The 14,829-nt window shown below is 51.2% G+C and overlaps 2 protein-coding genes across 2 annotated transcripts in view; both read right to left on the bottom strand.

Moving 5' to 3' along the window:
- Positions 1-403: 403 nt before the first annotated feature.
- On the bottom strand, positions 404-5,758 carry LOC141026833 (uncharacterized). Its single transcript, XM_073503691.1, has 6 exons — positions 5,488-5,758; positions 3,942-4,694; positions 1,716-1,938; positions 1,568-1,631; positions 1,153-1,411; positions 404-597 (listed from the first exon to the last, which is right to left on the bottom strand). The coding sequence occupies exons 1-6, from the start codon at positions 5,756-5,758 to the stop codon at positions 404-406; spliced, it is 1,764 nt and encodes a 587-aa protein (XP_073359792.1).
- A 1,113-nt stretch (positions 5,759-6,871) lies between these two features.
- The window catches only part of LOC141026834 (uncharacterized), a 33,988-nt gene continuing 26,030 nt past the window's right edge, over positions 6,872-14,829 (bottom strand). The window contains exon 2 of the mRNA XM_073503692.1: positions 6,872-7,081. Within this exon, the coding sequence (XP_073359793.1) occupies positions 6,872-7,081 (210 nt within the window). The remainder of the gene's footprint in view (positions 7,082-14,829) is intronic.

Raw genomic sequence — 14,829 nt, forward strand, 5'->3', positions numbered from 1 at the left:
TGGAAGTTAAAGCGGAACTGTTCCAGTCATTCGGTTTCTACCGTAAAGATAGACCGTTACTGTCAAAATTGTATGCTCAAAACCACACCAAAACTTGTAAACCTACCAGATCGCTTGACCATTCATTGAATGAAATTTTGATGGTGTGTTTAGAGAGATGAGATTGTGCGAACTAGCGGAACGTCTTGCCTTGCTCAGGCCGATGGGTTCGTGCTAAATAGATGGGCTGCACTTCCCATAACAGCGCATACATGTGGTTAAGATTACAAGCTTGGAGATCAAAAAAGGAGATAGAGACAAGAGGTTACATGAGATAAACATGATACTCACAACCTAACTATCTCCTATTAGATGCGCCTGTCATGTAGCGTGACATGTTGACGTGTTTAACACCCTCTCTTAATCACAACTGCATTAAATTGAGATTATACTTGAAGTTCTCAAAGCTCTTGACAGGCAATGCCTTTGTGTACCCATCTGCAATTTGGTCACTGGAATGCACAAAACGAATGTCAAGTTGCTTGTGAGCAACTCTTTCTCTGACAAAATGGAAGTCTATCTCAATGTGTTTGGTCCTGGCATGAAACACTGGATTAGCTGAAAGATAGATAGCACCAAGGTTATCACACCACAGACATGGAGCTTGTTTACTCTTTATACCAAGTTTCTTTAGCATGGACTAAACCCATATAATTTCAGCTGTGGCATTTGCCAAAGCCTTATATTCTGCCTTTGTACTGGACCTGGAGACTGTAGCTTGTTTGCGAGCACACCATGATATCAAGTTGGGTCCAAAGAAAATAGCAAAACCACCAGTGGAGCGTCTATCATCAAGACAGTCTGCCCAATCAGAATCAAAGAAAGCACCGACAAGTGTAGAAGATGATTTGCTGAAATTTAGACCCGTGCTTAATGTGTTTTTGACATATCGAACTATCCGTTTGGCAGCAGCTAGATGAATAGTTGTAGGTGCATGAAGGAACTGGCATGCTTTGTTGACAGCAAAAGAAATATCAGGCCTGGTAAGAGTGAGATATTGAAGAGTTCCTACCAAGCTCCTGTATTTTGTGTTGTCTTCTTGAGTCAAGAGGGTTCCTTGTGTGAGAGATAATTTTTCTGAGCTGGATAGTGGAGTAGGTGTAGGTTTACAACCTTGCAGGCCAGCTTTTCTTACCAAGTCAACTGCATACTTTTCTTTTGAGAGATGAAGTCCATCTTTGTGCCTCTTTACTTCAGTCCCAAGAAAATAATGCAAGTCTCCAAGATCCTTCAAGGCAAAATCTGCACTCAAATCTTTCAAAAGTCCTGTGATGGCTTCATCAGATGAGCTTGTCACAATAATATCATCAACATATATTAGGACAAATATGCATGCATTGGACTTGTTGTAGATGAATAGAGAGGTGTCAGACTTTGAAGGAACGAAAGCAAGTGTTTGCATTTTGTGACAGAGACGGGAGTACCATGCTCTTGGCGCCTGTTTCAAGCCATAGAGTGCTTTGTCCAATTTGCAGACATAAGAGGGTGCACTTTTACTTACAAACCCAGGAGGTTGTTTCATACATACCTCCTCTTTCAGAACACCATGAAGAAACTCGTTCTGTACATCAAGTTGTCTGAGACTCCATCCACTGGAAACATCAATAGACAAAACAAGACGGATAGTGGCAGCTTTAACAACCGGACTAAACGTGTCCTCATAATCTATGCCATACCGTTGTTTAAAACCCTTTGCAACGAGCCTAGCTTTGTAGCGATCAATAGTTCCATCAGATTTCCTTTTGATTCTGAATACCCACTTGCAATCAATTAAAATTTTACCTTGCTGTGGGGGAACTAAATGCAAAGTTTTATTTTTCTTAAGTGCCATGTATTCCTCGTTCATGGCATTCTTCCATTTTTCATCACCAAGTGCTTCCTCAAGTGTATGTGGTTCACCTGTAGAACAAACCATACCATATTTGGTTATGTGTTTATAATTAACAGGATGTGTTACCCCATGTTGTAGTCGTGTACGTCGTGACGGTGCAGCAGCAGGATCACCAGCCACAGAGAATCCCGGAGTAGGAACTCCTGTAGCAGAATCTGCTCCCACCGGATCTTCTGTGGCAGTTTGGTCGCGTGCTGCGTCTCCAGTTGGCGCAGAGGATCCTCATCATTGGCTGATGATGGCGTATCCGCCTCAAGTCAGACGCCAGTCAGGCGCGTGGATGCACGCGTGGGTGCGCTGGAGTCCGCGCCGGATCCCACGTCAGGCCTGGGCCCTGCGCCAGGTTGGCGAACCGGGTCACGCCGCTTGTACACGAGCGGCTGGTCGCGGTACCGCGCGCCGTCCTGACGAGCCGCGTGCTACCGTGTGCTGGGCGAGGATTGGCGCGGAGAGGGACTCGGGCCGCCGCAACTGGAGAGGAGACGCGTGTCGCGCGCTGGGCTGGAGACAGCGACGCGGTCGGCGGGCGCTGTCGCTGGCGCATCTGCCGCGCCTGCTGGCGCAGATCCCGAGGAGGATCGACTGGGCTGCTGCTGCGGAGCCGATCCCAAGGAGGATTTGCCTCCCAGATGCGGGCACATGAGATATGGGTCTGCCGGCGCGTTTTCTTCACTGATTTCACCATTGTTTTTGCTGTTTTCTCCTGTAGCATCATCAAAAAACTCATGCACACCGTTAGTAGCAGGATTAGTCAACGATTGATCATGATAATTTGGACCCCCTTGATCAATACTGGTGAGATGAGTGGGTAGGAGGAGAATTTCTTCTCGAAGGCGAGCACCGGCGTTTGGATGTAGAGTGGCGAATGGATATTTTGTTTCGTCAAAAACAACGTCACGATATATATAAACGCGACCAGTGGATACATCTAAGCACTTGACACCTTTGTGTTGAGGGCTATACCCTAGAAAAACGCATTGCTTGGAGCGGAGCATGAGTTTGCGTTTATTGTACGGGCGAAGATTGGGCGAACAAGCACACCTAAAAACACGAAGAGATTTGTAGTCTGTTTTTGTGTGAAGAAGTCTTTCTACCGGAGTTTCATTGTTGATGACTCGACTAGGAAGCATATTGATGATATGAACAGCGGTAAGAAAGGCCTCATCCCAAAACTTGAGAGGCATGGAGGCCCCTGCCAAGAGGACGAGCCCAACCTCAACTATGTGCCCGTGCTTACGTTCAGCAGAGCCATTCTGTTGATGAGCATGAGGACATGAAACATGGTGTGATATGCCAAGTGTTTGGAAGAAGGAGTTTAGTTTTTCATACTCCCCCTAGTCCGATTGCACTGCAATAATTTTGCTAGCAAATTTTCGTTCAACCAAGGCTTGAAAGTTTTGAAAAACTTGAAAGACATCGAATCTCTTTTTGAGGAGGTAAATCCATACAAATTTGCTATAGTCATCTATGAAGCTCACATAATACTCGTGTCTACCAACAAAAGTAGGGGCAGGGCCCCATACATCAGAGAAAATTAATTCAAGTGGTTTGATAGAAACACTAATAGATATTGGATATGGTAATTGATGACTTTTGGCACATTGACAGGAATCACAAATAGTTTCGACATTTCGCTCACCAACAAATGGGAGTTTATTTTTCCTAAGTAATCTTTCAACTAAAGAAAAAGCAGCATGTCCTAATCGATCGTGCCACCGTGTTGGCGAGACTTTGACAACACCATTGGCTTGTTTATTGAGTCTCCTAAGCTCCGGAATCAACGGGCAAAGCCCTCGAACACATCTACCTCGATAGAGAATCTTCTTCATTGCCTGGTCCTTGATCAAAAAGAAGTATGGATGAAATTCGAGGAAAACATGATTATCAATGGCAATTCTATGAACGGAGAGAAGACTTTTAGCAGCGCTAGGGACATGCAAGATTCTCTTAAGATGAATTGGATGATGAGGGGTACGAAAAATAGAATGACCAATGTGAAAAATCTGCATACCTTCTCCACTTGCCGTGTGGATGTGATCTTTGCCACAGTACTTTTCCTTCATCGTGACCTTCTCAAGTTCATTGGTTATGTGATTAGTGGCACCATTATCAACATACCAATTGGTGTCAGACGCCGTAGGATCCATCAGCCGCGGCGCCCACCTTTTCTTCATCTTGGGAGTCATCGTCATCTTCATCGTAACGATACCAGCAATCCTTCGCGGTGTGCCTAGGCTTACCACAAATTTGGCAGCGGGGCATCTCTGATTGGACCGATTTGGACCGCCACCACGGCGACCGCGGGATGCGCCGGAGCGGCCGTTGGAGCCGCCGCCGCCGCTGTTGCCGCCACCACCATGTCCTCCAGATCTCCCCTTGTTGCGGGAAGAGCCACGGCCACGTGATCCACCACCGCGGCCGCGCATCGTGGCATTGGCTGAGGAGCGGAAGCCGCCGCCCGAGTGGTTGAACTGGGCCATGCGCTGGTCGAAGATGTTGAGGATGGCGTAGAGTTCGTCGAGGGAGACCGGCGTGACGCGGGCGTCGAGGGCGGAGACGAGGGGCTGGTAGTCGACGTCGAGCCCGTGGATGATGTAGGAGATGAGCTCGTCGTCTTGGATGGCCTTCCCCGCAGCTGCAAGCTCATCGGCGAGGACGCGGAGAGAGGCGAAGTAGGCGGCAACCGTCTGGTTGCCCTTCTGCGCGTTGATGAGCGCCCTCCTGATATTGTTCACACGGCTCATGGACTGCGACGAAAACATACCTGCCAACGTGGTCCAGAGCGCGTGTGCCGTGGTGACCATGGTCAACGTAGTATTTAGGATTTGTAGCTTCTAGTACTAATCAATTCCTGAACCAGCTGATCTATTGCCAAGAAATATGCACACGCATACACAGGAGAATTCAAGAGATGAGGCGGACACAGACCTGAGCAAGGCGGATGGGGCCGGACGCAGAGTTGAGAAAGGCGGGTGTAGGCTTTCCCTGTCAAATCTGATGCGCCTTCTGTATGCCCACCTCGCTCGATCAATTTGCCGAACCCCACAGGGTCCATCTCCTGCCGTCCCTTCCCTCCCCTCCATGAACGGACCTAGACTCAACACCCTCTCCTCCTCCTTCTCTGATTAGGAGATGGGACGACTGACGGGGGCCTGGTTATGTCATGAATGTATCACAAAATGCATATGTATGTTGGGGCAGCCCTAACTAGCGCGCGCTCTCTCTCTCTCACTCAGCTGGAGGTAGAAGAATTTTTGCCGGCGCTCGAACGCCTAGCCGCAAGTACGGCCTAAGAGCATTTCCAGCCGCTCGCCCCCAGGGCGCCGAAAAAGAGCCGCCTGGGGGCAAGCCGGCGCTAGATTGGCGCGTGGGTTCGACTTTGTTCCCAGTCGTCGGCCCACAGATCGCCCCTGGTTCGGCGTCATTCCGTACAAATATATGCAAACTCAGCGATTTTGACACGAAACTCGGCGAAATTTCATTGGAATTTGTAAAAGAACATGAAAACATGCAAACTACGCCTAGCCGCCGCCGCCGCCGCCGTCGCCGTCGTCTACATATGCCGAGAAGCCTGTAGAAACGGGTGTAGTCGCCGCTGTCGCCATCGTCGTCGTCGTCGCGTGCCTCGCCTGTGCCGCCGCCGTCCCTGCTCCAGCCCTGGCCAGGGTCGCCGACGCGCGGTGGGGCGCTGGACGGCCCGGCCTCGTCCTCCTCGTCGCTGTCGAGGATGATGACGCCGCCCTCCTCACGCCCGCGGCGCCGGGCCTGGAGGTGGCAGCGGCCGAAGCCGTTCGCCGCCGTGCCGTCGCCTGGGAACCTCTCGGCCATCTGTTCGTCGGCGGGAAGAGGGGAGAGTGTTGCTTTCTACGCCGGAGACGGGGGAAATGAGAGCTGTGGCGTCTACCGGCGGGGAGGTCGCCTTTTATAGCTGGCGACGGGCTGCATGCCGGGCGACGGGTGGCGGGAGAGGGCGGGATACGCGTCGCGGCGCCTTCACTGCGCCGCCCGTGAGGCATCAGTGGAGGCTGACCGGCGCGACAGCACGGCAACCTTCGCATTGATTCCCGCAGGAACCGAGGCGATGAGGGCGACGAAGCGGCGTCTCGCTGACTCGGCGGGCCCATCCTCTTTCGCGCCAAAAATGCTCGCCCCGGCGCCCCCGGGCGCCCCCAGCGCGCCGGGTTCGGCCTGGGTCCGCCGGCACCAGTTTCGGCCCAAACCGGCGAAAACGGGCTCCTAGGGCGCCTGGGGAGGTCTGTTGGGGGCGCGGCTGGAGATGCTCTAATCTTTTCTCTGCTAAACTGGACTTGCCTAACAAGCAGTACATGACGGGGAGCTTAATACGTGCTGCCCGCGCGCCCTCCACTCTGCCGCTCGATCCGGCCGCGCACACGATGTGCACATACGCGCTCGACGGCGGTACGATCCGGCCGCACGCACGAGGCGCACAAAACGCGCTCGACGTGGCCCAAGTTCGCCCCCCGTCGCCGAGTTCGGCGCAAATTCAGGAAAAAATCAACAAAAAATAATTTTGATCACATAGTTCATCATAGAAATCAATACAAATCAAATAGTTCAAAGAAGCAAACTCATAATTCGAACACAAATTAAGACACATCGAACTAGGCGTTGCCCTTGAGGCTCCATAGGTGCTCCACCAGATCGTGCTGTAGTTCTTGATGCACCTGTGGGTCTCGAATCTCCTGATGCATATTGAGGAAGGCAGCCCATGCTACCGGTACCGGTTATCAATAGTTGCAAGAGGACCCTGCCTGAAATATGGTTCAGTGTCAAACACTGGCTCTTCCTGCTGGCTTTCAATGATCATGTTGTGCAAGATGACATAGCAATTCATCACCTCCCACATCTGACATTTCGACCAGGTCAGAGCGGGGTACCGGACAACAGCAAATCGAGATTGGAGAGCACACCAAATGCTCGCTAGACATCCTTCCTGCAAGACTCCTGACACTTAGCAAAGTAGGAGTTCTTGCCTCCTGGCACAGGGTTTGAGATAGCCTTCACAAATGTGGGCCATCTTGGATAGATGCCATCTGCTAGGTAGTATCCCTTGTTGTAGTGGCGCCCATTGACCTCGACGTTCATCGGAGAAGCATGACCTTCAACAAGCTTGGCAAAGACTTTCGAGCACTGTAGTAAGTTGACGTCATTGTGAGTTCCTGGCATACCAAAGAAGGAGTGCCAAATCCAGAGGTCCTGTGTAGCCACTGCCTCAAGTACCACACTGCAAGCTCCTTTGGCGCCTTTGTACATCCTCTGCCAAGCAAATGGACAGTTTTTCCATGCCCAATGCATGCAGTCGATGCTTCCAAGCATCCCAGGAAATCGTTTCCTGCATTCTGTGCTAGGATCCGAGTAGTGTCTTCAGCATTGGTGATCGCAAGTATTATGGTCCAAACACTTCCACCACTGCCCTGCAGAACTTGTACAAACACTCAATGGTGGTGGACTCAGTCATGCGTCCATAGTCTTCCTGTATATCATCGGGAGCTCCGTATGCAAGCATCCTCCACTACAAAAAAAAGACACATCCGTGACATTTTGGGCCGAACGAAATTTTTTCTGTCATACATACGACACTTCTATGACGATAATTGTGACAAAACCCGGTATCATCATAGATGTGGTGGGCTCCTACTTCTATGACAAAAAATCATGACAAAAAATGGGCTTTTCGTCCTGGGCGGGCCGGAGACGCAGCTGCATGACATTCTTTGGGCGTCCATGACGGAAAAAACCGTGGTAGAAGCGAGGGCGAGGAAAATTTCGGGGAGTTCCCGGTTACGGTGGGAGGTCGGGGGCCGAGCGATGCGCATTTCTCTCGTACACGTACGCGCGTGTGTGCGAGGCGTTGGCTCTAACTGAACCCGAGCGAGGCGTTGGGCTCTAACTGAACCCGAGCGATTGCACTGCAGGCTACGCGTTACTGAACCCGAGCGATCGATCGATGGCTGTTAACTGAACCCGATCGAGCGATTCCTTCGCTACTGCTGCTAACTGAAGCCGATCGATGCTGCCTCTGGGATGAACAGTGAGCGTTGCGGGGGGGGGGGGGGTTGGATGAACAGTGAGCGGTGGCGTTGCCTCTGGATGAACAGGACCCTGTGGTGTGGAGGGCTGGATGACCAGTAGACGGTGGAGGGGTGCCCGTGGAGGGGTGGTTGAACAGTAGCCTGTGGAGTAGCGCGCGGTGGAGGCTGGATAAACAGGAGCCCGTGGAGGCTGGAGGAGGTCGACGGTGGAGATGAACAGTATCCCGTGGAGTCCCGTTTTGCGGTACGCCACACCCCTCCCGATGAACATGACCCCCGCTTCGTCCGTAGGAGGTCCGTTTCGTCCGTTTTGCGGTACGCCACACCCCTCCCGATCAACAGGACCCCCGTTTCGACCGTAGGAGGTTCGTTTCGTCCGTTTTGCGGTACGCCACACCCCTCCCGATCAACAGGACCCCCGTTTCGACCGTAGGAGGTCCGTTTCATCCGTTTTGCGGTATGCCAGACCCCTCCCGATGAACAGATCCCGTTTCGAACGTGGCCGGTCGAACACAAGGCTGTTTCCTCCGTTCTGCGGTACGCCAGACCTCGTTTCCATCGCGTGTTCCGTCCAAGCCCTCCCGATGAACACGACCACGCATTCCGTTCTGACCCAGCCGGTTGGCTCCCACGTGTTCCGTTGCCTCCCGATGAACACGACTCATTCCATTGCCTCCTCATGAACACGACGCATTCCGTTGCCTCCCCATGAACACGACGACGACGTTGTTTCTCCGTTCCGACCCAACCATGTCAACGAGCCCTCGCCGTAAATATGCGCGAGTAGGCGTTCGAGACCCCGCCCGTATGTACACATACGTGGCCGTATTTTCTTTCTTGCACCCTGGCCGCTGTACGTACGTGTACATGCTACGTGCGCGCCTCTACTACGACACATGCGCACATCTACATCCACCAGTATATATGTACGTACACGTTCGCGACCAGAATGACAACACTACGTATGCTTCGACCAGGTGGGTCCCGACTGTCAGGCACTTCCTTGCGTGCGAAGATGTAGCTGGTGGGTCCCAGCAGTCAGGGGGGCGAATCGTTTTTTTGCCCGGACGCACTCCCTTGCGTGCGAAGGTGTAGCTGGTGGGTCCCAGAAGTCAGGGGGGTAAACGTTTTTTTCGCGAAATACGGTGGCCCGTCCGGTGGGTCCCCGCTGTCAGGTGGAGGAATAATTATTTTGCGCGTAATAAGGAGGCACTTCCTTGCTGCGGCCATGGACCCAGCTGTCAGCGTCTCCACGCACAGTACTCTACCGATGGAAGTCGGTCATTGACCACATTGACCACGCCGCGCCGAGAGCACCACGGCGGTGGACGACGGCGAGGCCTAGGAAGGGGACGACACGGAGGCAGGGAAGACTCGGCAGTTGTTTCCCACGCGGAGGGGAGTATGACTGTACGAGGGTTTACTGGTTCGTCTGCCGTCGCCGGAGAATAACAGCAGGTGTGGGTGAGTAGAGGGATGGCTAGGCCAGCGATGGGAGTACGGTGGGGCGGTGAGGCCTGCACGGCAGCACAGCCGGCCGCGGGGAGGAGGGAGCAGGCAGTCCCGCCGGCGCTTGTTTGAGTGGCTGGAGCAGGAAGAGCAGAGATTGAAGAAGCACGACGGCCGTTGGATGGACATCCAACAGTCAGTGCTTGTGCGTCAACCTTTTTTTAGGAAAGCCTCAAATCTGTGGAAAACAACATACAACCCATCTGCCATTATTTTTAATAATTTACAGCCCATTTGCTAATTCTGAAGGTTTTTTTGGAGCCCATATTCTTTTTGTTAGCATTACAACCCATATTGTGGCCACGGTTAAAAAATTATACGAAATTTTGCATATTTCGCTGCGGTCTGAACTGTTTTTAATCCCAAAATTTCGACTCACAATCAAACTGATTTTAAAAATAAATGTATATCAATATAAAATCCAACAAATTCTCCACGCATAAAAATTAATGTAATTTAAATCTTGAAATAAAAAAAAGATATTTGAAACTAATTGCCGGTTTGATGTGTTTTAAAAATGTACAGCCCATTTCTCATTACTGATGGGCCATTTTCTCGGCCAGCCGAATAAAAGCTCTCCTCGTCTTGAAAGATTTGTAGCCCAACAGGCCTGACAAAGCGACTTACTTGGCAAATCACAAAAAAACTGGGCTGTGGCCATGGACCCAGCTGTCAGCCTCTCCACGTACAGTACTCTTCCGATGGAAGTCGTTCTTTGACCACGTTGAGCACGTCTCGCGGAGAGCACCATGGCGGTGGACGGCGGCGAGGCCTAGGAAGGGGACGACGCGGAGCCGGGGAAGACGCGGCAGTGGAAGCCCGTGCGGAGAGGAGTATGAGGGTTCACTGGTTCGGCTGCGGTTTGAGGCTGCCGTCGCCGCAGGGCCTGGCCAGCGGTGGGAATAGTAGGGGGCGGTGAGGCCTCTGCGGCAGCACAGCCGGCCACGGGAGGCAGTAGCATGCGACACGACCGGCGCTGCTTTGGGCGGCTGGAGCAAGAAGACCAGAGGTTGAAGAAGCACTACGGTCGTTGGATGGACATCGTACGGTCACTGGAGCTAGAATTGTTCATATTGACTAAATTGACAAAGCCCTTCGTCCCCGTCAACTTAGTAGGCCCACAAGTGAGCCTCCCACCAAGGTGGGTCCCAGCTAGCCGGGGGAGTATTCATTTTTTTGTGCGTAATAAGGAGGCACTTCCGGTGGGTCCGAGCTGACAGCGGGGGGAACGTTTTTTTCGCGAAATACGGTGGCCCGCCTGGTGGGTCCCAGCAGTCAGGGGAAACGATTTTTTTCGCAAAATACTGGTGGCCCGTCCGGTGGGTCCCCGCTGTCAGGTGGAGGAATAATTATTTTCCGCGTAATAAGGAGGCACTTCCTTGCGGCTGCCGTGCACCCAGCTGTCAGCCTCTCCACGTACAGTACTCTTCCGATGGAAGTCGGTTGTTGACCACATTGACCATGCCGCGCCGAGAGCACCACGGCGGTGGACGACGGCGAGGCCTAGGAAGGGGATGACACGGAGCCGAGCAAGACGCGGCAGTGGATGCCCACGCGGAGAGGAGTACGAGCGTTCACTGGTTCAGCTGCGGTGTGAGGCTGCCGTCGCCGCAGAATAACAAGGGGTGTGGGTGAGTGGAGGGATGGCCTGGCCAGTGGTGGGAGTAGTATGGGGGCGGTGAGGCCTCCGCGGTAGCACAGCCGGCCACGGGAGGCAGGAGCAGGCGGCACGACCGGCGCTGCTTTGGGCGGCTGGAGCAAGAAGACCAGAGATTGAAGAAGCACTAGGGCCGTTGGATGGACATCATACGGTCACTGGAGTATTGACTAAGTTGACAAAGCCCTCCGTCCCCGTCAACTTAGTAGGCCCACAAGTTAGCACAACAATATGGTGGGTCCCAGCTAGCAGGGGGTATTCATTTTTTTAGGCGTAATAAGGAGGCACTTCCTTGCGTGCGAAGATATAGCTGGTGGGTCCGACCAGTCAGCGGGGGGAACGTTTTTTTCACGAAATACAGAGGCCCTTCCTGTGGGTCCTAGCTGTCAGGTGGAGGAATCATTATTTTGCGCGTAATAAGGAGGCATTTCCTTGCGTGCGGCCGTGGACCCAGCTGTCAGCCTCTCCACGTACAGTCCACTTCCGATGGATGTCGTTCATTGACCACGTTGACCAGGCCGCGCCGAGAGCACCGGGGCGGTGGACGACGGCGAGGCCTAGGAAGGGAACGACACGGAGCCAGGGAATACTCGGCAATTGTTTCCCACGCGGAGGACGAGGGTTTACTGGTTCGTCTGCCGTCGCCGGAGAATAACAGCATGTGTCGGTGAGTAGAGGGATGGCTAGGCTAGCGATGGGAGTATGGTGGGGCCATGAGGCCTGCGCGGCAGCATAGCCGGCCGCGGGAGGAGGGAGCAGGCAGTCCCGCCGGCGCTTGTTTGAGCGGCTGGAGCATGAAGAGCAGAGATTGAAGAAGCACGACAGCCGTTGGATGGACATCCAACAGTCACTGCTCTCGCGTGTTGACTAAGTTGACAGGGCATTGCGTGTGCGTCCACCTTTTTTTATGAAAGCATACGCGTCAACCTATAGTAGGCGCACAAGTCAGCCTCAAATCTGTGGAAAACAACATACATCCCATCTGCCATTATTTTTAATAATGTACAGCCCATTTGCTAATTCTTAAGAATTTTTTTGGAGCCCATCTTCTTTTTGTTAGCATTACACCCCATATTGTGGCCACGGTTAAAAAGTATACGAAATTTTGCATATTTCGGTGCGGTCAACTGTTTTTAATCCAGAAATATCGATTCACATTCAAAATATTTTGAAAAATAATTTATATAAATATAAAATCCAAATAATTGTCCACGCATAAAAATCAATGGAATTTAAGATCTTGTAATGAAAAAAAATTGAAACTAATTCCCGGTTTGATGTGTTTTAAAAATGTACATCCCATTTCTTGGCAAACCGAATGAAACTCTCCTCGTCTTGAAAGATTTGCAGCCCAGCAGGGCCGATAAAGCAAGTAGGCCTTGTTTGGGTATTTCTTTAAAAAAAATAGAACTGGGCTAGCCATTTTCGGCAAGAAAAAAACACAACTGGGCTCATGATGTGGTAAACATAAATAAAACCCTGGCTAGACGGGCCACAGCCCCCGCACAGCCCCGTTGTTACCCTGATCCGTCGCTAAAACTAGTATAAATAACAACTGCTTGTTCCTCAAAAAAACACTGCGCGGCTTGCTGGGTCCCTGGTGTCAGCCGCTCGTAGTGTAATTCTCTCGTTTATTGACTACGTTGACAATGGCGTGAGCCCCAGATGTCCAACCATTAGGAGGAACCATATTTTTGGGCTTGTACTATAGAGGCACTTGCTTGCGTACTGCCATGACGCTGGTGGGTCCCTACTGTCATCCTCTCCATGTACAGTCATCTCCTTGTTCCTCTCGGTTGTTGACGACGTTGACAACGCAAGAGGGCGGCGCACTGCGCACGGCGAGCGAACCAAGGCCGCAAGGCGGAGGACGACGACGAGGCCTCGAACGGAACGAACAGGAGCCGTTGAAGATGCGCCGGTCCAGTCGCAGGCGGAGGGGAGTACGAGGGTTGACTGGTTCGGGCGCGGGTGCGTGTTGGGGCTGACGTCGCCAGAGAATAACAGGACGTGTGGTGGAATAGAGGGAGGGACTGGCCAACGTTGGAGGGTACGTACGGTAGGGTGGCGGAGGCGCAGCCAGCCATGGGAGGCGGGAGCAGGCGGAGCCGACAGGGTGGTTTGGTTTGGGCGGCTGGAGGAAGAACAAGACAAGAGATAGAAGATACACGATAGATGTTGGATGTCAATCCAACGGCTGGTAGGCAGAATCGTTTGTTGACTGGCTAGTAAGTCGACACCACCTTGGATAGGCTATTTCCTCGCGGGTCCCAAATGTCAGAATCCAAATCTGTCACGGTCATGCAGCCTTTCCTATGAAAATTTACAGCCCATTTGATGTGCTAGTTCGAAATAAGTTTGTGGGTGCTGGTGGGGGCTAATCACTTGGCTTCTGTAATGCACAGTGAGCTCAAGCAGCCGGCGAGAGTGATGTTATTTCCCTTGGTTGGGATTTGTTACAATATTTCACTCTAAATTAAACGAATGGCAAGCCATTTGCCTTGTTTCAAATAAAATATGACAGTCACAACCGAGTTGAAAAGGGCAGGAACATCTAACTCCAGCTTACAAACTGTACAAAAGCACGAGGGTTAATTGTTCATTAGGTTTACAAAAAAAACCAGATTGAAAAGGGCAACAACATCTAACAACAGCACTGTTTTCGGCAGTCACAGTCAAATGGATCGGTCAGGTCCATAGAATGAACATCCTGGGTCGTAAAATTTACTGGATTATGACCACAATATGTTGTAAATAGATGCCCGGCACGTTCAGAAGCTCTTTGCCCACCTGAAACTCCTTTTTTTGCTCTTCGACATACCCATCCGTCAAAACCATGCTGCTGATAAACTTAAGGCTGATGGACAATAGTAACCTCGCATTCAGCAGGAAGAATGTGACAAATCTTGTGTTTGCACGGTTGGCTACATATCGTTCTAGAGTTATTGTCTTCAATCGAATCTCATGAGATGTGAGAAAATCCCGATGCTTACGAATCCACCGATTGGTTATAACTTTCTTACCCCGTCCTGTTGCCTAAATAGACATGAAGATTGAAAACAGTTAAGGACTAAAAGAAGAGTGTCGAAAGAGCAACAGCTGAACGGTTAATTCTAGTACACTATAAGCGGGCTTCCAATGTGCGTGAAATTATCACCTTTATATACAACTTCTCCAGACATGGAAAGCATTGCAGCAAGCCAATAATCTTGTTCAGATAAAAACTATTCATTTGGATATATAAGATCTTGACAGAATCCAGCACCATTGATAGGCCCTCCATGGAGAAACTCTTCATTGAGCATAGAACATAATATTAGTACAAAATGTGTACTCCAAGATGATATAAATTATGCGCAGAAATTTAAAATGCAGCTTATGGTTACAAGTGTAGATGATAATATAAAGTACCTGAAGAACTGTGGAGCCAAACACCGTATTGAAATGAGCACAGAGATCATGTATTACACCCAAGGTCTCCAGTTTAGGCGCAGAGAGGACGGTTATTTGCAACGGTGAATAACTAGAATCAAGGATCAACCTTTGAAGTGAAGGGGCATCTTGGATGATGAGCTGCCTTCCGTCAAAAGAAATTCCAATTCTTACAAGGTTAGGCGACTTTATTTGGAGACAACCGATTCTAACTGTGAAAACAAGCACCAAGCACTCCAGCGCAGGGC

Source organism: Aegilops tauschii, chromosome 7 (genome assembly GCF_002575655.3).
Source record: "Aegilops tauschii subsp. strangulata cultivar AL8/78 chromosome 7, Aet v6.0, whole genome shotgun sequence".
In the NCBI taxonomy this organism is placed as follows: Eukaryota; Viridiplantae; Streptophyta; class Magnoliopsida; order Poales; family Poaceae; genus Aegilops; species Aegilops tauschii.

What these genes read in the sequence shown, in the direction of transcription:
- LOC141026833 (XM_073503691.1), bottom strand. Translation starts at nt 5,758, where the DNA reads ATGGCCGAGAGGTTCCCAGGCGACGGCACGGCGGCGAACGGCTTCGGC. An exon ending in GCAAAGGGTTTTAAACAACG is followed by an intron (nt 1,632 to 1,715) that starts GTATGGCATAGA and finishes TGATGTTTCCAG; the next exon opens with TGGATGGAGTCTCAGACAAC. An exon ending in ATGGTGTTCTGAAAGAGGAG is followed by an intron (nt 1,412 to 1,567) that starts GTATGTATGAAA and finishes GTTCCTTCAAAG; the next exon opens with TCTGACACCTCTCTATTCAT.